At 42.9% G+C, this 26,716-nt stretch overlaps 1 protein-coding gene across 4 annotated transcripts; it reads right to left on the bottom strand.

The window, feature by feature from the left end:
• Positions 1 to 7,576: 7,576 nt before the first annotated feature.
• Positions 7,577 to 22,815, bottom strand: ACP5 (acid phosphatase 5, tartrate resistant). 4 transcript variants are annotated; one of them, XM_032210064.1, is made up of 5 exons: positions 22,517 to 22,815; positions 17,039 to 17,293; positions 14,232 to 14,359; positions 9,764 to 10,109; positions 7,577 to 8,000 (listed from the first exon to the last, which is right to left on the bottom strand). In XM_032210064.1, exons 2-5 carry the CDS (start codon positions 17,288 to 17,290, stop codon positions 7,758 to 7,760), a joined length of 969 nt encoding a protein of 322 aa, XP_032065955.1. In that variant the 5' UTR covers positions 17,291 to 17,293; positions 22,517 to 22,815; the 3' UTR covers positions 7,577 to 7,757. The 4 variants fall into 4 exon arrangements, with proteins under 4 accessions (XP_032065955.1, XP_032065954.1, XP_032065957.1 ...); XM_032210063.1 differs by having other exon boundaries at positions 22,495 to 22,813; XM_032210066.1 differs by lacking the exon at positions 22,517 to 22,815 and adding an exon at positions 22,204 to 22,288.
• Positions 22,816 to 26,716: the final 3,901 nt, after the last annotated feature.

Below are 26,716 nucleotides of genomic sequence, written 5' to 3' on the forward strand. Positions count from 1 at the left end.
GAGCCAAGAGGCCACCTGCAAGTTGCTCAGCAGCAGGTTGGCCCCAGCATAGAGTTGAAAAGGGTATGTCCTCCACAAACACGTAGCAACCCAATAGCAATAGCAATAGCAGTTAGACTTATATACCGCTTCATAGGGCTCTCAGCCCTCTCTAAGCGGTTTACAGAGTCAGCATATTGCCCCCAACAACAATCTGGGTCCTCATTTTACCCACCTCGGAAGGATGGAAGGCTGAGTCAACCTTGAGCCGGTGAGATTTGAACAGCCAAACTGCAGAACTGCAGTCAGCTGAAGTAGCCTGCAATGCTGCATTTAACCACTGCGCCACCTCAGCTCCTAAGCCAACTCAGAACTGGAATGTGAACAGATAATGGATGAGTCCAAATAGAGGAATATTGATTTTTTTTTTTAGGACAGCAGTGGTATATTTTGACATTTAAACTGCACTGAGAATTGTATGCAGCAAAACAAAGTTAACAATTCAACTAGGAGGCAGCTACGGGATTGGTTTTGTCCTGCTGAGCAGTTGTTTAAATTTGGTGGCTTCTTAGGGAGACGTGCGTGCTTACATTCTATAACCACTTTGGAAAGCACCTCCTTGTACCATCTGGGTTTTCAGAAGGAAAGTTTCTCAGACGATTTGCAAGCTTCCAGGTGGATTAAGCTCCCATCTGCAGTATTTTGCTGGAAATATTAAGTAAAGCATCCTCTTGGCACCAAATATCTGCGTACGTAAAGTAACTGAAATGGGGTTTTATATTCTCGCCCTTCACCTTCGCTGGATTTGCTTCTTCCGTGTTCCTTTTTATTTCTCAAAGGCAAAGCCCCGTGCTTTTTACCAGTTAGAAAAATGGTCTGCCATCTTCCCAAATGTGAAATTTGCCATTTTTATTTCCTTTACAATTGTCTGCCATTACTTCCAATTAGTCTCTGGGAAGAATTCAGAAGTGCTGTTTTTGAACTTTAAAGCCGGGCATCCTGGGGAGGTTCCTGTGGAGGTTCCTTTGGTGTTCCCCAGTCTCACTGCATCGCCTGACATCTGCCCTCCCCATCTGCACTGGTTTTTTTTTTTTTTTAAAGGCCTCTTCTAATTAGATGAAAAATGACAGGCTGCAAACAGTCGTCCAGTATTATTTTTATCTCCCAGTAGGCCTCTGGGCACCCATAAACATTTTCAGAAAAAGATGGGTAGTTGCAATCCAATTCTTTATTATTATTTTTTTGTACCCAGAAAAGGAGTAGAACAATTATATCCCAGCAGTTTTGCCTTCTGATAAAGGTCTGGTTTTTGACTGGCAGTGCCTACCCTGGCAGCCACTTTGTGAGTGTTTGCAATACAGTATTCTGCATGTTTGGATGACTTTGAGTCGGGGAAACTAGTAGCTTAGAACAATACGGTTGTTACAAGATTAAATGAAGAAAGAGCAGGGAAAATGCCATTCGTTTTAAGTTGCACCAGTTGCGGCCCTATCTGGACCGGGAAGCCCTTCGGATGGTCACTCATGCCCTCGTCACCTCAAGACTGGATTACTGTAATGCACTCTACATGGGGCTGCCCCTGAAGAGTGTTCGAAGACTGCAATTGGTCCAGAATGCAGCCGCGCGAGCGATATTGGGTGTACCTAGATACACCCATGTTACACCTATCCTCCGCGAGCTTCCCATTGGTCTCCGGTCGCGCTTCAAGGTGCTAGTCGTTATTTATAAAGCCCTACATGGTTTAGGACCTGGCTACCTGAGAGACTGCCTCCTGCCACTTACCTCCCAACGACCTACAAGTTCGCACAGGTTGGGCTCCTCCGGGTGCCGTCAACCGGACAATGTCAGTTGGCGGCCTCCCCGGGGGAGGGCCTTCTCTGTAGCTGCTCCGGCCCTATGGAATGATCTACCCGTAGAGATCCGGACCCTCACCACTCTTCCGGCCTTCCGTAAAGCCACCAAGACCTGGCTGTTCTGGCAGGCCTGGGGCTGTTGATTAGTATCCAGCCCCACTCTAACTGTATGCATGGTGTGAATTTTAATATTGTATCCTCATTTAAAATTTTTTATATATGTTTCTTTTGTCTGATCTGTAAGCCGCCCAGAGTCCCAAGGGAGTGGGTGGCATACAAATGTTAATAAGTTCAAACTCAAACCTGAATTTCTTAATGGGAAATAACAGAATAACAGAATTGGAAGGGATCTTGGAGGTCTTCCAGTCCAATCCTCTGCTCAAGCAGGAGTCCCTTCTATTCCAGACAAAAGGCTATCCAACATCTTCTTAAAAACTTCCAGTGTTGGGGCATTCATAACTTCTGAAGGCAAGTTGTTCAACTGATTAATTGTTCTCACTGTCAGGAAATCTCTCCTTAGTTCTTGGTTAGATCTCTCCTTGATTAGTTTCCACCTGTTACTTCTTGTCCTGCCTTCAGGTGCTATGGAGAAGAGGTTGACACTCACCTCCCTCTTCTTTGTAACAGCTCTTAGAGATCAGAAGACTGCTATCGTGTCAACCCAGTTCTTCTGTTTGTTAGATTAGACATACCCAGTTCCTGGGACTGTTCATTGTATGTTTTAGCCTCCAGCCTCCTATTCATCTCTGTTGTTCTTCTTTCTATGTGCTCTTTCTAGAGTTTCAACGTCTTTTTTTTTGTATCATGGTGACCAAAATTGGATGCAGTGTTTCAATGTACTAGGTATCTTCATTTTATACTTGTGCATTTGGTTTTTCTTGCCCAAGTGTAAAAACTTAACTTTTCTCACAATTGAATTGCATTTTGTTGGATAGGGCCCAGTGTCGTGATCCTTCTGGATTTTGAACCTATCTTCTAAAGTGTTGACTATTCCCCCCCAGTTTGATGTCATCTGCCAAATTGATGAGTTCCCCTTCTATCCCCTAATCTTAATCATTTATGAAGATGTTGAAGAGTACTGGGCCTAAGACATGACGTCACCCGTCAAAACCGCGCTCGACTAAGCCGCGCCCGATTAAACCGCGTCGCTGACGTCATCAACAGGGCGACAACAGCGAGTGCGGAGAAAGAAGGGCGCTTTAAATAGCGCTCTGAAAGCAAGCCGATTCAACTTAAGGTAAGGGTTAGGTTTAGGGTTAGATTAAGGGTTAGGTTTAGGGTTAGGTTTAGGGTTAGGTTAAGGGTTAGCTTTAGGGTTAGGTTAAAGGTTAGGGTTAGGTTTAGGGTTAGGTTAAGGGTTAGGATTAGGTTTAGGGTTAGGGTTAGGTTTAGGATTAGGTTTAGGGGGTTAGGTTTAGGTTTAGGGGTTAATTTTAGGTTTAGGGTTTACAGGTGCTTCTGTCTCCGCGCTGTTGTCACCCTGTTGATGACGTCAGCAACGCAGTTTAGTCGAGCGCGGTTTTGTGGTGGAACCAAGACATGATTGCCTTTCAGGGAACAATTGCTCTTTACCAGACTAGCAATTGCTTGTAAAATATTGGTGTGAATAGGAAGCTTCTGCAGCAAAGATACACTATGTGTGGATATTCTGTTTTATGATATGATTTTAAATTTTTATTGTAACTGTTTTGTGGAATTCCTTGCAAATTCCAAAAGAGCCAATTTTAGCTGGAGTCACAAACTCTCAGTTTAAATACTATTTTCCTAAGATGTAGAAATCCATCTATACATTCTCACATCCTTTTACACATGTTATTAAAAGTTTTGAAAATAAAATAAAAATGAACACAAATGAATATAAACTAAAGAAAGAAAAGTAAGGGGGAAAAAAAGCAGGGAAAAGACAAAAGGACAAAAAGAAAAGATAAAAAAATATAGAAGGAAAAAACTTCTAATATCCTTTGCAGCAAATACAAGAATGACTACAAATTTATATCTTACTCCAGTGTTTCTCAACCTTGGCAACTTGAAGATGTCTGGACCTCAACTTCCAGAATTCCCCAGCCAGCGTTCGCTGGCTTCGGAATTCTGGGAGTTGAAGTCCAGACATCTTCAAGTTGCCAAGGTTGAAAAACATGTCTTACTCTATGATTAAGGCACTCATGCTGTTCTCATAGTTTATTAGCCTCAGTTTCCACAGTCTTGCAATATCCCATTTCCTTGTGCCAGTAAATGTGTCTTTGTGATGCATAGGTCACGGTTTCTTAGTTGTACGTAATGATTGCAATTTGGTTGAGATTTCTTTATTTTTGTACATTGGTGTTGACAGATGCTCAGAGTTGTATTATATAAAATAGGCGGTCATATATGCATTTTAAAGAAATAAATGCACAAGTACGTTTTTTTGGAAAAAAAAGTTGAACAATAATCTGCCTTTCAAATGGGTGCCTACGAACACCTGGCAAAGCTACCCAATGAACAAGGCTGCAGGGTTTTAAGGAAACCACAAGTTTCCTTGTGGCTTCAAATACGCTGCAGCCTTGCCAGAAATATATCAGTTTGGCTCTTACACACTGCTGAAATCATGGCAGGTGGTCCAGAGCTGGTTTCAAACTGATGCACTCTTTTTGGGTAAACACTTAAGGATTATTCTTTCACTAAAGCAACTCACATGGGTCCTACTGTGTTGGAATTATTATATATTTTAATTTGTTAACAAAATCACGTTCCTAAGGCAACTAATTTTAATTGTGAAAGACATTAAAAAGTAAAGCTAAGTTGATAAGGTACAATAGCTTTTGTTCGTAGTTTTATGGAAAAAGTAAAAATTAAGACCCTATCCTGCTACGTAATGGAAAACCACTCTTCTTTTTGAAATTTCACCTTTTTCAGTGGTGAGAAGAGTAAGATCCTGCTCTTAGGCATAAAAAGCCAAATGCACGTGTATAGAATAGCAATAGCAATTAGACTTATATACCTCTTCATAGGGCTTTCAGCCCTCTCTAAGTGGTTTACAGAGTCAGCATATCGCCCCCACAGTCTGGGTCCTCATTTTACCCACCTCGGAAGGATGGAAGGCTGAGTCAACCCTGAGCCGGTGAGATTTGAACCACTGAACTGCAGATAGCAGTCAGCTGAAGTGGCCTGCAGTACTGCACCCTAACCACTGCGCCACCTTGGCTCTAGATAGATAGATAGATAGATAGATAGATAGATAGATAGATAGATAGATAGATAGATAGATAGATAGATAGATGATAGATAGATAAGAGATATGGATGGATGGATGGATGGACAGACAGACAGAGATATAGAGATAGATAGATAGATAGATAGATAGATAGCAATAGCAGTTAGACTTATATACCGCTTCATAGGGCTTTCAGCCCTCTCTAAGCGGTTTACAGAGTCAGCATATCGCCCCCACAGTCTGGGTCCTCATTTCACCCACCTCGGAAGGATGGAAGGCTGAGTCAACCTTGAGCCGGTGAGATTAGAACCGCTGAACTGCAGATGACAGTCAGCTGAAGTGGCCTGCAGTACTGCACCCTAACCACTGCGCCACCACCAGGCTGAATAGTAGTGCCTGTGAGTGGGATCTAGGTGTCCTTGTGGACCACCACTTAACTATAATTCAGCAGTTGTGCTGCAGCTGCCAAAAAAGTCAGTGCAGTATTCTGCTGCATCAAGAAAGGGATAGCATCAAGTTCACAAGAAATGATAATACCAGTCATCAGGGGTGAAATGCTACTGGTTCAGGCCAGTTCGCCCAAACTGGTAATAAAAGATGCTAAAAAAAAACTTTTTAAAGCATTTTTTTTTACTACCAGTTCGGGTAAATAGATAGTAAAAAATGCTAAAGAAAATTTTAAAAAAGTTCTGATGATCGCACGGCACAGCTGATTGTTGAAAAGATATTCTAAAAAACAGAATTTCTGCAAGATAACAGAATTTCGATGAATGAAAGAAGCAGACATTATTCATAAGACATTTATTGAACAATCACTTGCAAGGAAAAAAAAATGAGAAGATTGCGTTCTCTTATAAAGCAAATTAAGAATACTACATAGAGAATAAAATTGAATTCTTGTGGTAAACAATCATAATCATAGGAAACTGAATTTTCCCAATTTAGGGCAAATATATGGCTTGAAATACATAACTGCAGCTAACCTTCCAAGCAAAATCAATTAAAAAAAACATGAGATACAAGAAAGGAAATGATGCATTATGGTGTTCATTCACTCACTGTATTTGCAATGCAAAATCATCAATAGTCAGATAATCCATGTAGAATACAGAAAAATCTCCTAACCCTTTGGCAGGCATTTCATTACATTCTTTAAGTCTGAAGAATTGGGGCATCGACTCTTTGGATAAGTAAACGAACCACTAAATCCAATGAACTGATGTGGCTAAATCAGTGTTTCTCAACCTTGGCTACTTGAAGATGTCTGGACTTCAACTCCCAAATGCAAATGCTGGCTGGGGAATTCTGGGAGTTGAAGTCCAGACATCTTCAAGTGGCCAAGGTTGAGAAACATTGGGCTAAATAGTAGTAAATAGTACAGTGCTGAATTGTGAACCCAAAATGGACTGGCAGAAAAAAATGGATGTACAATCCTAAAGTGGCATTGCAGAAGAATGACAATAAAGTCTTTGTTATTCTTGAACCTAACATAATCCCTTCTCCAGCACTTCAAACTGCAAATGTTAAACTTAATTTCGGCCCCACTCTTCAGCTTGTTGAATCCCACTATCATCACCTGAAACTGGCAGCATATTAATTTATTTGGAGTCAGTGGCATCACTACTAGGCCCAGTTATTGCTTCTACAGTATGCTCATGGCAAGGCCAGGCTTTTACCATGCTACTGGGACAAAAACTACATAATCAAATCACAGAACTGTCCTCACTTTTTCTTTTACAGTGTTGAGGAAATCTTGGAGGAATTATTATTGTGTTATCCATGCCTCAATAATTGGCACCTTCATTTAGGTATGCATGACAAGTAGATGCTAAAAGCACTGCCATCAGAAACTGCCCTCCATGTGTTATCTAGCAATCGAATGTGCATACGGCAGAGCTGTGACACTATCCAGGAATAGGAATGGGGTTAAGCTAGATAGGAGTTGTATACCTGAGGAGCTGGCTGATATTGCTAAATTTTTAGCTCCTATTATTAGCCTATTCTAAAACCCTGAAAACTACACTGTACTACTGTTCGAGAAATGAATCGGAATCACCCTCCATACGGCGATTGAGCTGAATCATTGACAATTCTTGATCTGCAGTTGTCCAGGAATGGCAGGACCCCCAAGCCTACCCATGGAACTTCAGAGGTTACATTCACTGGGAATGTTTGTTATGTTGAATAGAGCAGTGTTTTTCAACCACTGTGCCGCGGCACACTAGTGTGCCGTGACATAGTGTAAGGTGTGCCGTGGGAAAATTACTTTATATATAGTCAATATAGGCACAGAGTTAATTTTTTTTAACATTTTCTAATGGTGGTGTGCCTCGTGATTTTTTTCATGAAAAAAGTGTGCCTTTGCACAAAAAAGGTTGAAAAACACTGGAATAGAGAAAGGTTACCGGGTGTGACTCTCAAAATATGAGAAAAAGTAACACAAACTCTCATTAATTCCCCTTCTTATGCTTGCCAGCTCTCAACTTAATGCAGTGGTTCCCAAACTTGGCAACTTTAAGACTTGTGGACTTCAACTCCCAGAATTCTCCAGCCAGCTCTGCTGGCTGGAGAATTCTGGGAGTTGAAGTCCACAAGTCTTAAAGTTGCCAAGTTTGGGAACCACTGACTTAATGGAAAGCAAGGGTGTGTGTGAGCCAGAGATACCACCAGGGCTTTTCTCTCTCTCTTGAGTCACAGCATCTAATGCAGAAGTTAGCAAAACCGCCGTCTGAATTTTAGTTTAGCCTCCGCCTGGGCAGTGAAGTCTTGTAAAGAGATTTGCCCCTGGCCTCAATATAGAAGATCCGCATTTCTTTGCCATCGATCTCAAAGTAGGCAAAGCCTCCTTGGGAAGAGGGCTGCCCGTAGAAGAAGCGTAGGTAGCCATTCGGGACTTTGTGAAGGTGTTGCTTGGAATCGTCCATGAAGTTTCCTGCCCCACTTAGCACATGGCCTATGCCACCTTTGTCCTGTAGATACTATTCAATGGAGAAAGAAGAAGAAGAAACAACAGATTTAGATCAGGACCGCATCACACCATCTGGGGGCATCTTTGCCCATTAACATTCCTTTGGAGAAACATGAATTAGCTTTCTATTCAGAATACAGAATAACAGAGTTAGAAGAGACTTTGGAAATCTCCTAGTGCAATTACCTGTCCAGCACCTATACTGAACAAATAACTGTCCAATCTCTTCTTTAAAACCTCTAGTCATGGAAAACCCACAACTTTTGGAGGCAAGCTGGTCCACCGGTTAATTGCTTGATGTGTAGTGGGACTTGCAGAACAATTATGGCAAGCTCATTGTGATAATCACAGTAATGGGGGGGGGGGGGAATATTAGATGCTCCAGCCAAACTAAGCCTGGAGAACAATTGCTGCATTTAATGCTCAGAATGTACTGGATGGTTCCACCACAAAACCGCGGTAGACTAAAGCGCGCTCGACGAAAGCGCGTACGTGACGTCATCACAGCGTGACGAAAACAGCACGCTGTGAGCGGTAAACTTAAAATTAACGCGTAAATCTAAACCTAACCCCCCCAAACCTAACCCTAAACCTAACCCTAAGCCTAACCCTTAACCTAACCCTAAACCTAACCCTATACCTAACCCTTAATCTAACACTAAACTTAACGCTAACCCTTAACCTAACCCTAACCCTAACCCTAACGCTTAACGTAACCCTAAACCTAACCCTAACCCTTAACCTAACCCTAACCCTAACCCTAACTCTTACCTTTATGTGAATTGGCTTGCTTTAAAAGCGCTTTTTAAAGCGCCCTTTTTTCTCCACGGTCGTATTTGTCGCGCTGCTGATGATGTCAGGTACGCGCTTTAATCGGGCGCGCTTTAGTGGACCGCGGTTTTGACGGGTCACGGTACTGGATGACACAGGCAATGAAATGCATGGCTGTGCTAAAAGGGCTTTCAGTGTGTGTGAAGCTAATAGAACAGAGTGGATTTGGGGACAGAGCATTCAATCTTAGGAAACACACGCAGGGAAGCTAAGCTCATTCAAGAAAAGCTTTCATGAACGTTCAAGAAACCCCAAGAGCTGGTTAGGGAGAAGGCAAGAATAGGCACAACACAAGTACACGCACAACAGCGACAAAGGTAAGTCAAGGCAAAAGACTTACCTTTGCCTAGGTTTCTCTCACTCAAGCCACAACGAAAGCCGAAAAGTTATGCTTGAGATTGTTATAAGAAAGAAACTATTTTTAAAAAAGCAATAAATTCCACTGCAGCCTGGAAAGCAGATCAAAGAAAATGCAAACATGCAAAATCTTATTTGACATTTATTGCCATAAAGCATTTCCACTCTTGGTCATCTCCAGCAATTATAAGGGAGCCTATTGTCCTTCCCATTTTACAAGTTAAAAATAAAGACTGACAGGCAGGTTTCCTGGGAGAGCTGGAGCTTGGTCTCAAACCTTCTCTCTTTCATCAGTTGGATTCCCATTCCGGTAGCCTTCCAAATGTTCTGTGCTACAGCCCACAACTGCCTCAGCAAGATGGTCAGTGGGGCAGTGGAAGTTGTAGATCAGAAACATCTAGATCAGTGTTTCTCAACCTTGGCAACTTGAAGATGTCCGGACTTCAACTCCCAGAATTCCCCAGCCAGCGAGTTGAAGTCCGGACATCTTCAAGTTGCCAAGGTTGAGAAACACTGGTCTAGAGAGTTGCAGGTTCCCTCCCTACAGAGGACAGCAGGACTCAATGATGAGGTTTCTTCGCTCACCTGCAGGTTGTGATCGTGGCCACACAGGTAGGCAGTGGCCTTGTACTTCAATAGCATTGGCTGGAGCTGCTTGACCAAGCATTCAGTGGGGCCGTGCTTCCCCACAGACCACACTGGGTAGTGCCCCGCAACCAGCAAGTAGTCATCCTGGCAATTGGCCATCTGTTTGCGGAGCCAAGACAATTGGCTACGGGCCATGCCTGCATTCTGAGCACGTAAGGGCTGCTCGCTTTGGAAGTCATCTGAATTACCGCAGATGGTCACCGTGTCGATCATGAGGATTGCAACGGTAGTATTGCTGCCAGGAACCTTGAACCTCAGCTTGTAGTAATATTTAGGGAAATGCCTGTGTAAAAAAGATTGGAGGAAGAGGTTTTAGAGGAAAGCAAGGGAACCTTCACAAAAGCATTTCCAAGTTACTTCAAACTCTACAAAAGACAAACCTCCTGGATTACTTCGAAAAAAAAATCTCCATCCCAACTGATTTGATTGATTTTATTTTATTTGTCTTGTATGCCGCCCACTCCCGAAGGACTCCGGGCGGCTCACAATAGACAAGGGAAAGGGGGAAAACTAGACAAAGACAACACTTTAAAAACAAAACCGCAACATTCACAATTTCCGTGGGGCTGGATATTTCACAGCCCCCCCGGCCAGCTGGAGCAGCCAGGACTTGGTGGCTTTGCGGAAGGCCGGGAGGGTAGTAAGGGTCCGGATCTCTAGCCTATTCTTTATTCTCTTTTGAAAACAAGTGTTTTATTTCCATTTCATTCCATACAATCACATGTATACTGTGCATAACTGGGGCATATAACATTGAGTAATAAACACAGCCCTCGCTTTTATAGACAATACCCCCCACAATACAAACCCAATATACCACCTTGACCCACCATACACCCTCTTTCACCCCCCTCCAACTTTCATTCTTCCTTCCTACATACCCCTCTACTTCCTACTTCCCCTTCCCCTCTATCACTCCTCTCTCTTACATTCCCTCCCTTCCTTCTCCTCCTGCCTCCGATCCTCTCTCCCACCCTCTCCACCCCTCCTTCTTCTTTCACTCTACTCCTCCCTTTGGTGTACCTCTATTGTCTGCCACTATATTCAGCTTGTCCTATTTTTACACTAACATTGAAAAGCCACAGAATACAAGGGTCCGGATCTCGACAGGGAGATCATTCCAGAGGGCTGGAGCTGCAACAGAGAAGGCTCTCCCCCCCCGGGGGGGGGGGGTTCGCCAGCCGACATTGGCTGGCAGATGGAATCCGGAGGAGACCTAACCTGTGAGATCTGGAATATTATAGCAAATAACTAATCAAACTGGCAGCTTTGGATCCTTGAATCAAAACTTTATTTACAAATGTAGTTTGAGGAAGCAAGGAGAATGTACTAGCAGTACAGATGTTGTCCAGACACTACTCTAAATTCATTCAAAAGCCAGAAAGGATTTATGACTAATAATCTCTGCAGGAGCCATTTTTTTTAAAAAAAATCTAAGCATGTACATATAAAGACAGGATATAAAATCATAGGAAGAATAAAATAAATGATGTTTATGCCCAGAATGTCCCTTGGCAAAGAGGAACACTTTCACAGCCAGAGCATTGGAAGCCAGTTAAAAATTGTGTGCTGGGTGTATGATACAAAAATGATGATTGATTTATATCAAATGCATGAACCTAAGAATAGCATTTGAATGATTACATTAATCTGTGGGCTGCAACCTTGGTGTGCTGCAAAGAATTAGAAGTGTTATGACTGTTGTGGGTAGGGCAGGACACAAACTGTTCAATTTGCATAGTTGTGTGTACGTGTTTCTGTTTAAGAAGAAGGAAATATGAAGGAGGCAAAGAAAAGTGTTACTGGCTGAATATGTTTGTGGGTAGGACAGGACACAAGTGTTGAATTAGCATAGTTGTGTGTGGGGAAGGAGGGTGTTTCTGTTTAAGAAGGAAAGACGAGCTCAAAGAAAGCATGCAAGTCTCTGCGTAACATCTGTTCTTATACCACAAGGATAATAAAGGATTTTATGCTATGTTATTGTAAAAGATAATTTAAAAGAATTATTCATTCTCTTTTTGAGAGACAGCACAATCTGGTGGCCATTGATACTTATTGTTTGTGGGGAAATCCCTTTTTTTTCTAATAGAAAGTGCAGTTCAACATGCGAACCAATGGCCAAGAGAAGTGGTCACCCGCCAACAGTGATTGTGCCCAAGTGGAGGTTAGACAACCGTCTGCCCGAGATGCTGTAAGAGGCTGCCCGCAATGACCAGGATTAGCCCCAGAGGCCTCTTCCAATTCTAAGAGCCGAGGTGGCGCAGTGGTTAAATGCAGCACTGCAGGCTACGTCAGCTGACTGCAGTTCAGCAGTTCGGCTGTTCAAATCCCACCGGCTCAGGGTTGACTCAGCCTTCCATCCTTCCGAGGTGGATGAAAAGAGGACCCAGATTGTGGGGGCGATATGCTGACTCTGTAAACCACTTAGAGAGGGCTGAAAGCCCCATGAAGCGGTATATAAGTCTAACTGCTATTGCTATCTATTTATCTATCTATCTATCTATCTATCTATCTATCTATCTATCTATCTATCTATCTATCTATCTATCTATCTCTATATCTCTATATCTCTGTCTGTCTGTCCATCCACTCATCCCTATCTCCTATCTATCTATCTATCTATCTATCTATCTATCTATCTATCTATCTATCTATCTATCATCTATCTATCTATCTATCTATCATCTAGAGCTGAGGTGGTACAGTGGTTAGGGTGCAGTACTGCAGGCCACTTCAGCTGACTGCTATCTGCAGTTCGGCTGTTCAAATCTCACCGGCTCAGGGTTGACTCAGCCTTCCATCCTTCCGAGGTGGGTAAAATGAGGACCCGGATTGTTGTTGGGGGCAATATGCTGACTCTGTAAACCACTTAGAGAGGGCTGAAAGCCCCATGAAGCGGTATATAAGTCTAACTGCTATTGCTATCTATTTATCTATCTATCTATCTATCTATCTATCTATCTATCTATCTATCTATCTATCTATCTATCTATCTATCTATCTATCTCTATATCTCTATATCTCTGTCTGTCTGTCCATCCACTCATCCCTATCTCCTATCTATCTATCTATCTATCTATCTATCTATCTATCTATCTATCTATCTATCATCTATCTATCTATCTATCTATCATCTAGAGCTGAGGTGGTACAGTGGTTAGGGTGCAGTACTGCAGGCCACTTCAGCTGACTGCTATCTGCAGTTCGGCTGTTCAAATCTCACCGGCTCAGGGTTGACTCAGCCTTCCATCCTTCCGAGGTGGGTAAAATGAGGACCCGGATTGTTGTTGGGGGCAATATGCTGACTCTGTAAACCACTTAGAGAGGGCTGAAAGCCCCATGAAGCGGTATATAAGTCTAACTGCTATTGCTATCTATTTATCTATCTATCTATCTATCTATCTATCTATCTATCTATCTATCTATCTATCTATCTATCTCTATATCTCTATATCTCTGTCTGTCTGTCCATCCACTCATCCCTATCTCCTATCTATCTATCTATCTATCTATCTATCTATCTATCTATCTATCTATCTATCTATCATCTATCTATCTATCTATCTATCATCTAGAGCTGAGGTGGTACAGTGGTTAGGGTGCAGTACTGCAGGCCACTTCAGCTGACTGCTAGATCAGCAGGTCAGCGGTTCAAATCTCACCGGCTCAGGGTTGACTCAGCCTTCCATCCTTCCGAGGTGGGTGAAATGAGGACCCGGATTGTTGTTGGGGGCAATATGCTGACTCTGTAAACCACTTAGAGAGGGCTGAAAGCCCCATGAAGCGGTATATAAGTCTAACTGCTATTGCTATCTATTTATCTATCTATCTATCTATCTATCTATCTATCTATCTATCTATCTATCTATCTATCTATCTATCTATCTATCTCTATATCTCTATATCTCTGTCTGTCTGTCCATCCACTCATCCCTATCTCCTATCTATCTATCTATCTATCTATCTATCTATCTATCTATCTATCTATCTATCATCTATCTATCTATCTATCTATCATCTAGAGCTGAGGTGGTACAGTGGTTAGGGTGCAGTACTGCAGGCCACTTCAGCTGACTGCTATCTGCAGTTCGGCTGTTCAAATCTCACCGGCTCAGGGTTGACTCAGCCTTCCATCCTTCCGAGGTGGGTAAAATGAGGACCCGGATTGTTGTTGGGGGCAATATGCTGACTCTGTAAACCGCTTAGAGAGGGCTGAAAGCCCTATGAAGCGGTATATAAGTCTAACTGCTATTGCTAGGATTCCATGCTCCTAGTGTGAATATTCTAGCAGAGGATATTCACTACAAGGCAACAGCACTTCTTGCACATTGCTTCTCTTCCCCACCAACACCTGCACATCCAGCAACTGCATTTCCTTCTATCCTTTGTCAGACCACAGACTCACCAGCGCTTGGAGATTTTGCTGTAGGCAATCTGGGCGGAGACATTCCCAGAGTGATCATGGTTTCCAGCCACAACATACCAGGGCAATTTGCGCAGTGAAGGTGCTTGGAAAACAGATTCAAAGGTTTCCTACAAAGGAACAAGAAACATTTATCTGCGGGGAGGAAGAAGAAATGTTTCCTACACAGTATCAACTGCTGGTAAAAATGTCAAGATTTTTCCAGGTTCAGTAGAACTTAGAAGAGCCGAGGTGGCGCAGTGGTTAGAGTTCAGTACTGCAGGCCACTTCAGCTGACTGCTATCTGCAGTTCAGCGGTTCTAATCTCACCGGCTCAAGGTTGACTCAGCCTTCCATCCTTCCGAGGTGGGTGAAATGAGGACCCGGATTGTTGTTGGGGGCAATATGCTGACTCTGTAAACTGCTTAGAGAGGGCTGGAAGCCCTATCAAGCGGTATATAAGTCTAACTGCTATTGCTATTATCCCTTCCCGGACTTGGTCTTGATGGAAGCAAGACTGAACTGCGCATGTGCGCAGACAAAAAAAGAGACATGGAAGGGAAAATTGCTCGGCTCTGACTGATTGCCACCTGAGGATGTGTTTGTGAACAGAGTGAAACATTTTTTGGTTGGTCGTGGTTATGGCGTTCGTGACCCGAGGTTCCACACTACAAAATTAACAGTTGTTTCTTTTACAATAATTGGCTTCTGACAAGGAAAGTCAACAGGGGAAAACCAGTTTCACGTAACAACTGCACCAATGCATTTAACAACTGTGGCAAAAAGATCATAAAATGGGACACAGCTCACTTAACAACTGTATTGCTCAGCAATGAAAATTTTAGGCTTCATTGTGATTTTAAGTAGAGGATTACCTGTAGCAGGTTGGGGGGTCATTGACTTAAGAAAATGTTCCTTGATCTGGGTACTTATTATCTTTGTAACTTTACAGACTGACAGCTTCACTCCATCACAACCCTAGGAAAAAGTAGGGAGCCTCTGCATTCGAACCTAAGTGGATTCTTCAGGGATTAAACTTTTTCCTGTGAGATTTAGTGAAGGGGAAGCACGTTGCCTTTTTAAGAAGGGCATCATTGCCTAAAAATCCTTGCAAGGGGTCTTCCCAGTTCTGATGGAAGAAAGGAATAGTCAGAGGCCCAAAATGGGATTCTTCCCGAACAGGAATCTGCTTCAGTTATTGATTGCCTCCCGCCCTCTTTGGGATGTTCAGTTGCAACCTGATGCTGTATCAGAGATATTTCTACCCTTCCACTTGAAAGGGAGTCCTGTCCAACCAAGCGATTAGAAGCTGCCTAATCCCTGGAGAAGTTTCTCTTGGAGGCTAGAAGGCGAACTCTCCCTCCCTCCCAAACAGCCAGGCTGTTCCTATATAAGGGGCCGTGTTTCCTAAAACAAACTTATTCCCAAATAAGGTTTTGTCCTCTGAGAGTAGAAGCTGCACATTTGTAAATAGTTTAAAAAAAAAAATCCCAGGAAGGTTTCCTGGTCACCCTTCTTCCTATAGGTGGGGGGTATGTTTACCCAATGTGCATACATTTTTAGCAGTGCAGGCACTTCACTTTGTTGTGCTATGCGAATAATGTGGGTTTTTTTACAAGACCTTCCACAAGCAAAAAGATTATGACTTGCTGAAAGTGCAGGTGATGATTAGCATTTTAGCAATAAAGTATTTTTTTTTTTAAAAAAAAGGTATGTACATTGGGTTTCTTTAGACATAACGCTATTGCACACTTAATAGATTACAGTATAGCATAAACGTAACTTTTATATGCACTGGGAAACTGAAAATGTGTGTGACTCGCTGTATTGTGATATTTACTTTATTGTGAACCAAAATTGCAATATCTCTGAAGTATTCCTGTACAGTTTCTTTCTACTGTTATCATTCCTCATTGTTCAAGCCCATCACTTGTTCTTTTGATTCTACTCTTCTCACATTCGTTTCTGTTCTCTGAATACAGGAAACAAACACATAACCCCAAGGTGTTCTGAAATCTTTCATTTTTTTTTTATCATTTTCATTTCTTCACCTCCTCTGTCATTTCTACACAAATGGTTTGCTTTTTCTATTGACGTGGCAAGATGTTATCTATTCAAATGCACATCTCCCAAATTTTAGGATTTCAAGTCTGTAGGTTCCTTCAATCGAATAAGTAAATATCTGTTTCTTCCCCTTCTTGCTAATCCTCCCCTGCAATCTTTTGTAACACCTTGCTTGGTGAAGACATCTGGAGGTGTTGAATACTTGCTTCCTCTTTTGGAGCAGGACAATCCACTGACTGATATCATTTAAATTGATTTGGGATGAGACTGCTTCCTTGTCATTCACATGCTTCAGTGGATTAACCTTTAGCCAAACTTTACGCAACAGAAATATCTGTAAGAGTTCGGTAGTATGTATAATTTTGATCTTCAAGGTGAACCTAGGAGCAGGACCTCCCATGTCATTCTGCTTCCCAATTCCCTGTCTCTGCTGAAGGGAAGACTTCATGATGCCTCACTAACATTTCAATCATCTTTTTGAAGATGGATTACTGTAACACGCTCTACATTCTGGCATATGGGTGTGAGCGATAAATCTTTCTGAGCTACAACTTAACTTATGGTCGTGATCCGTTGGAACCTGACATATACTCCACTTACTAGTGAAGAAATATCTCCACAGGGCTAGGCAAATGCTTGATATTAGCTCAAAAGAGGTGGGCCTTGCAGAATGCTAACTAGATACATATCAGGATTGCACATGAACATCATTCAGAGAACCCTGATGGTGTCTTCATGCTCCTCACCTGAAAACGTTTGTCGTACACATCCGTCACCCCGTTGTAATAAAAGTTGTCTCCGAGAGATAAGATGAAATCAGCTCCCAGTGAAGCAACAGTTCGCCCCATCTCTTTGGCCACGGCTACTTCACGAGCAGTGTAGAAAGGGGCATTGGGGAGCCCACCCCAATCTCCAACTGCAAGGAAGCGCAGGGAGGAACCAGCTTGAAGGCTTGGAAGGACCGCCAGGAAAACCCCCAGGAGGTACAAGAAGCTCATCCTCTGAAAATGAGAGAAAAGATGAAATCGTATTATGTATTTTTACGCTCACAGACACACTGTCAGCCTCTGTTTTGCTGCTTGCTATTCAGCTGCCATTTAAACGGGGAGGGTGGGCATGGTATTTGGGTGAGGGAAATAATCTGTACAGGAGGACTGTTAATTGGGAGTTGTTCTCACCATCCGTTTGCGCAGGTGGAAGGAGGGGAGTTTCCCGCCAAGGCCAACTGTCCAGCATACCAACCTGATGATGCTTTTTGAAGACGTCTCCCACCTGACAGCTGTGGAGATATACGATTGGACTATGGACTGGGGTACCAAGGGGAGGGGAATGAATCATGTATTGATATCTATTTGCTTTCGCGCTCTTTTGCTCAGATCCAGCTTCACTTAGCTTCTCATCACTTGTAATCAGTAAAAGTACATTTAATTCTGCAAAATGGAGTTGAGTGGTTTCTTTTTTGGTTATTAAGTGAAGGAGCCGTGACATTAAGCTGAATCTCAACCTCGCACCCATCCCGGAGCTAACACCTTCCGAGGGGGGTGCACCCAACACTGAAGAATGTCCCACCAGGGCAGTGATCAAGAGGAAGATATGGGAGCAGCCGCAGGCTCTTCGGTGACGGAGCTGTTGGCTTCTGCATACAACAGGCAGAAGAAAGAATCCCAGAACTTATCTTAACTTACCTTATCCCAGAACTTATCCAGCCAACTTCTGGTTCCTACCTCTAGCTTTATTATTTGTTAAGAGTTATGTCTTGCCTTTCTTCTAGTTAGCGGCTCAAGAGAGGAAATCTGAAGCTAATCCTGCCCTCTCTACAGGGCACTTGAATGGGCCAGGTGGCATCATTTATACTAGAACAGTGTTTCTCAACCTTGGCTACTTGAAGATGTCCGGACTTCAACTCCCAGAATTCCCCAGCCAGCAAATGATGTGAATAGGAAGCTTCTGCAGCAAAGATACACTATGCGTGGATGTCTGATGCACACTTGAGATATTCCGTTTTATGATATGATTTTAAATTTTTATTGTAACTGTTTTGTGGAATTCCTTGCAAATTCCAAAAGAGCCAATTTTAGCTGGAGTCACAAACTCTCACTTTAAATACTATTTTCCTAAGATATAGAAATCCATCTATACATTCTCACATCCTTTTATAAATGTTATTAAAAGTTTTGAAAATAAAATAAAAATGAACAAAAATGAATATAAACTAAAGAAAGAAAAGTAAGGGGGAAAAAAGAAAGCAGGGAAAAGACAAAAGCATAAAAAGAAAAGATAAAAAATATAGAAGGAAAAAACTTCTAATATCCTTTGCAGCAAATACAAGAATGACTACAAAATTATATCTTACTCCAGTGTTTCTCAACCTTGGCCACTTGAAGATGTCTGGACCTCAACTCCCAGAATTCCCCAGCCAGCGAATGCTGGCTGGGGAATTCTGGGAGTTGAAGTCCAGACATCTTCAAGTGGCCAAGGTTGAGAAACACTGTACTAGAAGATTCAAACATCCAAACAGCACTGCAGCTTTTCAGACGTTATGAGATAAAAAGCACAGCAGTATAATTCTGCTCTTTTTAATCCAGATTCACATAGAAGCCAAGCGTGGTTGATCCCCTCCCTTCCCCCCCCCCCAATAATCCTGGGAGGAAAGCATTCTCCATCTTTATGTTCCAAAACTGTGCTATTCACTCCTCATCGCCTTCTACATTGTGGTCATTTCTTTATGTGTATCCTTTAGAATAGTAATGATGCTGGGAATGCTTTATGCATCTATCCACTCACTGTTTTTTTTTATTCCCTACCAGTCATGATAAGCTTTCATATGGCAATCACAATGGGGATTAGTCTCACTTAAGTAGCGGCTTTACTACCTAAAGACTAATTCTCACAGAAGAGATGGAGAATACTACAAGATCAATGGATCTGTCAGACAAGCAAGCTGATTTAGATAAATCAAATACATTAACTCTGTGCAGAGTTGGCGCAGTGGTTAGGGTCCAGTACTGCAGACCACTTCAGCTGACTGTTATCTGCAGTTCAGCGGTTCTAATCTCATCGGCTCAAGGTTGACTCAGCCTTCCATCCTTCCGAGGTGGGTGAAATGAGGACCTAGACTGTGGGGGCGAAATGCTGACTCTGTAAACCGCTTAGAGAGGGCTGAAAGCCCTATGAAGCGGTATATAAGTCTAACTGCTATTGCTATCAATCTATCTATCTATCTATCTATCTATCTATCTATCTATCTATCATCTATCTATCTATCTATCTATCTATCTATCTATCTATCTATCTATCTAGAGCCGAGGTGGCGCAGTGGTTAGGGTGCAGTACTGCAGGCCACTTCAGCTGACTGTTAGCTGCAGTTCAGCGGTTCAAATCTCATCGGCTCAAGGTTGACTCAGCCTCCCATCCTTCCGAGGTGGGTGAAATGAGGACCCAGACTGTGGGGGCGATATGCTGACTCTGTAATCCGCTTAGACAAGGCTGAAAGCCCTAGGAAGCAGTATATAAGTCTAACTGCTATCTTGCTCATTTTGTATTGTAGGAAGTTAGCATCCACCCCGCTCCTAGAAAATGAAATATTTTAGGAAATATTAAAAGGGGAGAATATTCCCTCCTAAAGGTAGGCAGAAACTCATTCCCCCCCCCACCTTTGTCAATGAGGAACCAGATAAACATTTTTAGCCAGGAAACTCAATCTTAATAGCTCCCCTCACCTCAATGGGCCATTAAAAGGCCCGAGCCTTTACATAACAAAGATATGCCTCCTTCAGGCAGACCCATCTGCAATAGAAACTCACCACATGGCAACTGGGAACTCAACCAAGCTCCGGACTCAAAAGACACACAACCTACAAAGATAGCTAAGACCACCACCACCACCCGCCCCTGGGAGCTTGACAACCAATCAGAATACATTTCTTACACAGGAACAGGAGACAGAGAGGTGGGGCCGAGCGGAGAGTATAAAAAGTTCAGGAACTCTCAGGAAGCACCTTCCCTTCTTTTTCTTCACTCAACACCTTCAAATCATGTGATCCCCTTTTTGCCTAGGAGACCTCAAGCCACGTGGTCCTGTCCACCATTAAAACCATCTTTCCAAACAGCCTCCATGTTTCCAGTGTCTTTTCCCCCACTTGGCACTGAACTCAGAAGGACATTTCTATGGTTTATGCAGTGGTTCCCAAACTTGGCAACTTTAAGACTTGTGGACTTCAACTCCCAGCTCTGCTGGCTGGAGAATTCTGGGAGTTGAAGTCCACAAGTCTTAAAGTTGCCAAGTTTGGGAACCACTGGCTTATGCAAAAGTATTAGCTTGATTGACCAAAGTTATCAGTTGTGACTGAGGTCAATACTTTTTGATCTACCTGGTGATGATCATCTTTCAGTTCAATTTGAATGTCGGGTAAAAATGGTAAAATCACAAATCAAATAGAAAAAGGTATAGGGAATTGTGGTATAAATTACATTAAATTCCATTTCCCTGCCATGAGACAGGTAGACATTCAAAACTCCCCCAAAGTTTTGGAAAGGTATCTTGCTCAGGCAATCTTAGGGATTAAACTCAAAATAAAATTTCCAAAACGCAATATATTTTACTAGATATAATTCCAGAACATATAAATGTCATATTTTATTAAGATTATTTTATTAAGATTATTGCTGTGAGGACAAACTTCACCTACTAAAAATGCTAACCTTTTTTTCTCTTTTAATACTTATAGTAATATAGAGGAGATGCTAGCATTAATTCCAAAAAATGCTTATTTTTTTCTTTTATATCTTCTATAGCTTATATTTTCTATATCATATTTTCTATATCTTACAGGAAATCTCATATTGCATTTTGCTTGGCGTGCTTCAGCATTTACTAATTGAGCATTAATTGTACAACTTTCCTGTTTTGTATTTATTGTCGACATTGTTTTGAAAATATACTTTGTTTTAAGTAAAAATAAATTAATTAAAAAGTGCCTAAAACACTGTTAGTACAACTGTCAGTCTTTGCTTTCTTGCTTTAAAACTTTTAAGAAATCAGGTGTATCCAGAATGTTTCATTAATGTGTTTTTAAACACAGCTCTCAATGTGCATGTTCAAAAAGTCTAATCCCAAGATTGCTAGTAGTTTATGTTGGAAAAGATTTCCCCCTGTGAGAGAGAAGAGGAGGAACTGACTGGGGAGGGAAACTCCACAGGTGGCCTTTTTTCAGCAACTCATTTGCATTTCAATGGGAAATTGAATGAGAAACTGCAAGACAAGATCATTCTAAATGTCCTATCTTCCTAGTTATCAGCCTATTCTCTTCCAAATTCTCCTGTGGCTTTCTTTCTTTCTTTCTTTCTTTCTTTCTTTCTTTCTTTCTTTCTTTCTTTCTTTCTTTCTTTCTTTCTTTCTTTCTTTCTACCTTTAAGATACCGCTGTAATCACCTATCCAAATATATAACATTAAAAAAAGACTTAACATAAGATTATTTTCCCACTTGGAAAAAGCCGAATTATCATCTTCCAGATTGTTTTGCATGCAGTATTTCTCATTGTTAATAATTGTAAATCTGCCTGTGGCTGATCACTTTAAATATGCCATAGCACAATCCTAATGAATAAAACGGAACGTCAGTGATATTATGTTGTTGCAATAACAAATCAGCCAAATAATAAAACCAAATAAAATAAGCACCAAAACTTTTCAGAGCAGGACCTGACCTTCCTCTCATCGCTCACAGTAGCCAAGAGTTAAAGAATAGGTGCTGCGATCAAACTATTTTCTCTTCTAGCAAATCCACACGATACGTTTTTATTGCTACTGTTTGTCAAGATCATCTTGAATAAGTAAGATCGACGCTGATCGTTTGTAAGTCCTCGAATGAGAGGGTAGATGGACAGACAGACCCAGCAAAGAAATTGCACCTTTGGTTGGTTGGACAGGTAGCCTGTTGCAGAAGTTATTTTTTTCAGAAGTCATTTCGGGGTAAAGTTCAATTTGTTTTGCGCTTCCTCCGCGTGGCCTGATGCCTCCCTGCCTCTGTTATTTAGCCACGTTGGCATCCCATTATCTATGGGTCTTTTCCAGCTAGGGGCCACCCGGCGGATCCTGGCAAGAGAGGTAAGAAAGCCAGCAAAAGTAAGTGTGTGTGTGAGAGAGAGAGAGAGGGAGAGAGAGAGAGAAAGAGGTCGCTGCCCGCAAAGCTGCCTTCTTACGTCTGCAAAGCTGCCTTTTTACGTCTGTCCCTTTGTACGACCGACGCGCCCGTCCAGGGCTTCTCTCAGCGCCGCTCGCTCCGGGATCTCTCGCCCACGCCAGAAGAACTGGAGCGACTCACCGGTCGCTGCGGGGGATTTTTATCAGGGGCTGAAAAGGGGAAGCGGGGACGGGGTGGGCAGTCCCTTCGGGCGCCCCCCTTCTCCCCCCCCCAGGGGAGCAGCGGCCAGGCAGAAAAGCTGAGTGTAGCGGAGGAAGAAGCCGCACGTGACGCTCATCCTCCTCCTCCGCCCCGGCTGAGCCTCAAGTCATTTGTTAACCTGAGCGGGGCTGATAGGAGCCGCGGCCGCCCGGAGGCATTGAACCCTTCTCCAGGTGCCCGGACGTTGGATCCGAGGATGGCACGGTCTGCAGCTGAAGAGGCCTCGGGGGACACCGTGGAATGAGAAGGGGTGGCCGGCCGTTCTGCAGGAATGATCCCCTCTGAGTCAAGCTGAAGCAATAGCAATAGCAGTTAGACTTATATACCGCTTCATAGGGCTTTCAGCCTTCTCTAAGCGGTTTACAGAGTCAGCATATTGCCCTAACAATCCAGGTCCTCATTTCACCCACCTCGAAATGAGCCGGTGAGATTTGAACAGCCGAACTACAGATAACAGTCAGCTGAAGTGGCCTGCAGTGCTGCACCCTAACCACTCCGCCACCTTGGCTCTAGATAGATAGATAGATAGATAGATAGATAGATAGATAGATAGATAGATAGATAGATAGATAGATAGATAGATAGATAGATAGATAGATAGATAGATAGCAATAGCAGTTAGACTTATATACCGCTTCAAAGGGCTTTCAGCCCTCTCTAAGCGGTTTACAGAGTCAGCATATCGCCCCCAACAACAATCCGGGTTCTCCTTTCACCCACCTCGGAAGGATGGAAGGTTGAGTTAACCCTGAGCCGGTGAGATTTGAACAGCCGAATAGCAGCAGATAGCAGTCAGCTGAAATGGCCTGCAGTGCTGCATTTAACCACTGCACCACCTTGGCTAAAAAGGGGGAGTCTTCCGGCTCGAGCCTGGAGACTGACTCCCCCCCTCCCAGCCTGAAATCTTGGTGAGACCCTGTGCAGATAGAGGCGATCTTTGGATGCTAAAACATAAACTGGAAAGGATTTTGTGTCACTTAGGCAGATAAAAGGTCAAAGCTGCTGACACTCCGGGCAGAGATAACAAGGAAGATGGCTGGGGGGGGGGAGGGGAGCTGACCTTGAATGCTACCCTTCAATTCTACTTGATCCTCCTGAATCAGACAAGCACAACGAAGCTGACTTTTAATATCTAAATAAAATGTGATGGGTAGCCATTAATTATGACTGCAATGGGAGAAAACTTCAGGATCACGTTGGGAATGAACACCAGGACACTGACATCTCTTTCAAGCCCTGAGAGTCAACTACTGCAGGCCACTTCAGCTGACTGTTATCTGCAGTTCAGCGGTTCTAATCTCACCGGCTCAAGGTTGACTCGGCCTTCCATCCTTCCGAGGTGGGTGAAATGAGGACCCAGACTGTGGGGGCGATATGCTGACTCTGTAAACCACTTAGAGAGGGCTGAAAGCCCTATAAAGCGGTATATAAGTCTAACTGCTATTGCTATTGCTAAGTTATCACAACATACCCAGAATAAAAAAAGGAAAACATAAAATGGTGCTCTTTTGGAGTGCGTTGAAGATAGGTTTCCCATCAAAACACAGTTGTAAAATAAAAAAAGATAGAAATGCAGCGCATTTCACAGAAGAGTTGTCCTTGCATGGTATGTTCAGTCGCCTTCCTGGCTAGCAAGATCAAAAAAATCAAGACTGGATAGCAAAATGCCAGGGCAGGGAGGGAGTTGGGGACCTCTGGACTTGGGTACTGCAAACCCTTCCCATAAAAGACAACTATGGGATCTTGCCTGTCCATGGGTTAATACATCAGTTTCAACAGGGAGAGGGAGGCCTAGGATATTAAAAGGGCCCCACGGGTGAAAAACATATAACAGTCTCCAGCAAGTGCCAAGAGGGCCACGGGAAAGCAGAGTATAACAGCAAAAGCAGCGTGCTGTTTTGTTGAAGGCAGAGAAAGTTCCAGTTACTGTCCCATGCCTGGATCTGGACACCATGCCCTGCTCTTGAACATCTTTGGAGAAAAAGAAGGCCAGGCCACTGGGCTAATAGATAAGAGAGCCTGGAAGTGGGGACCTTGATTTGGATTTCATGCTGTTGCAAACCCTTTTGGCAATTAGTGAAACACAGTAGGGTTAATTTCTGAATCAGGAGTTGGGGGCTGGGGAATTGCACTGATGGGTTCTCACTTTCTTACACTTCTCTTGAAATGAAAAGAATGCCTCGGGCAAAAATTCACTAAATTTTCATGGGATTTGTTAGTTTAGGTAAATGAAATGCACCGAAAAGTGATATGCAGGAAGTGGCCTGTTCATCTTCCACTATTTGGCAATAGGTGCAAAATTCTTTCGTTTTCTTTTTAAGCTGCTTTATTCTAGCTGAGTATTCTCCTGCTGAACAGATATGGAAAGTCCCGATCAGAGTAAAAGCATGTCTTAGTTGAGATGCCACATTTAGAAAGAATCTGAGATAAAGCAGGATTCAGCGGCCCTTGGAGAAAAAACTATTTTAAGATTATCCTTTTGTATAGACTTTAGTCTACAGAGAACCATAATCTTAATTTTCAGAGGCAGTTTGATGCAGTGGTTAAAGCATCGGGCTAGAAATTGGGAAATTATGAGCTCCAGTCCCACCTTAGACATGAATCCAGCTGGATGATTCTGGGCTAGTCCCTCTATTGCAATCCTAGGAAAGAGGCAGAGGCAACCACTTCCAGAAAAACCTTGATAATCACACACACACACACACACACACACACACACACACACACACACGCACAAACGCACACACAAACGCACACACACACACACACACTCTTTTGTTAATCAGATTGCACTATTTTGAATAGTCCAGGATTAGTTTCATCAATAGAATGAAAAAAAAATGTCAAATAGGCGAAGACAGCTGATGAACAATTATAGAACGATCAAAAATTTGACGTCGAGTGGTGTGATGGAAAATTGTGAAGCTCAGTGTATATATGGCACATAACAATGTTAAATTGATTATTATGATTGATTAGAGAGCCGAGGTGGCGCAGTGGTTAAATGCAGCACTGCAGGCCACTTCAGCTGACTGCAGTTCTGCAGTTCGGCTGTTCAAATCTCACCGGTTCAGGGTTGACTCAGCCTTCCATCCTTCCCAGGTGGGTAAAATGAGGACCCGGATTGTTGTTGGCGGCGATATGCTGACTCTGTAAACCGCTTAGAGAGGGCTGAAAGCCCTATGAAGCGGTATATAAGTCTAACTGCTATTGCTATTATCTGCACAACAGTAGTCTTATGCATCGTCACCTTAGAACAAGCTCATTTGGCCTAGAGCAATTTTACTTCTGAAACAAAACAAAAAAAGATGAATACATTTAGCCCTTATTTGATTGCTTTCCTCCCTCTCTCTGTAATAGTGAAGTGAAGAAGCTTGGTGGTTATCATATCACTGATGGGGTACCTCAAGGAATGTGTGTGACAGTTATCATGATACCACAGATGTCCCTGCACTCCCCACCCCCCGCCCCACAAATCTTGGGACTTTGCTGTCCTCCCATCAGTACTTCCTTATTCCTCTCTGTACATGTAGATATACGATCATCAGGAGATAGATAAGGGACACCAGCAAGGTCCTGGTTCCCCCTTTCCCAGCTTTCTTCTTGCTTCAGTTCTAGGCTTCCACAGAACTATTCCCTGACCTATCCAGACTCTTAGTCAACAAGCATAGCAATAGCAATAGCAGTTAGACTTATATACCGCTTCATAGGGCTTTCAGCCCTCTCTAAGCGGTTTACAGAGTCAGCATATCGCCCCCAACAATCCAGGTCCTCATTTCACCCACCTCGGAAGGATGGGAGGCTGAGTCAACCCTGAGATTGGAACCGCTGAGCTGCAGATAACAGTCAGCTGAAGTGGCCTGCACTCTAACCACTGCGCCACCTCGGCTCTTTGCTGCCGCCCTTTCTCCTCTCCAACATAAATATATGTTTCTTGTGCTCTGTGCACAGTTTTATTGTTACTTTTTATTGCTTTCTCTCTTCCAGTGTGTATATCTGAAGGCTGCCCAGACCTACCG

The sequence above is a fragment of the Thamnophis elegans genome, chromosome 2, assembly GCF_009769535.1.
Source record: "Thamnophis elegans isolate rThaEle1 chromosome 2, rThaEle1.pri, whole genome shotgun sequence".
NCBI classification, from domain to species: Eukaryota; Metazoa; Chordata; class Lepidosauria; order Squamata; family Colubridae; genus Thamnophis; species Thamnophis elegans.

Excerpts from the sequence above, each read along its gene's own strand:
- ACP5 (XM_032210064.1), bottom strand. The coding sequence starts at position 17,290 with ATGAGCTTCTTGTACCTCCTGGGGGTTTTCCTGGCGGTCCTTCCAAGC. Across the intron at positions 10,110-14,231 it reads AGCAAAATCTCCAAGCGCTG|GCATTTCCCTAAATATTACT; the intron begins GTGAGTCTGTGG and ends TTTTTTACACAG. Across the intron at positions 8,001-9,763 it reads GCCACGATCACAACCTGCAG|TATCTACAGGACAAAGGTGG; the intron begins GTGAGCGAAGAA and ends TCCATTGAATAG.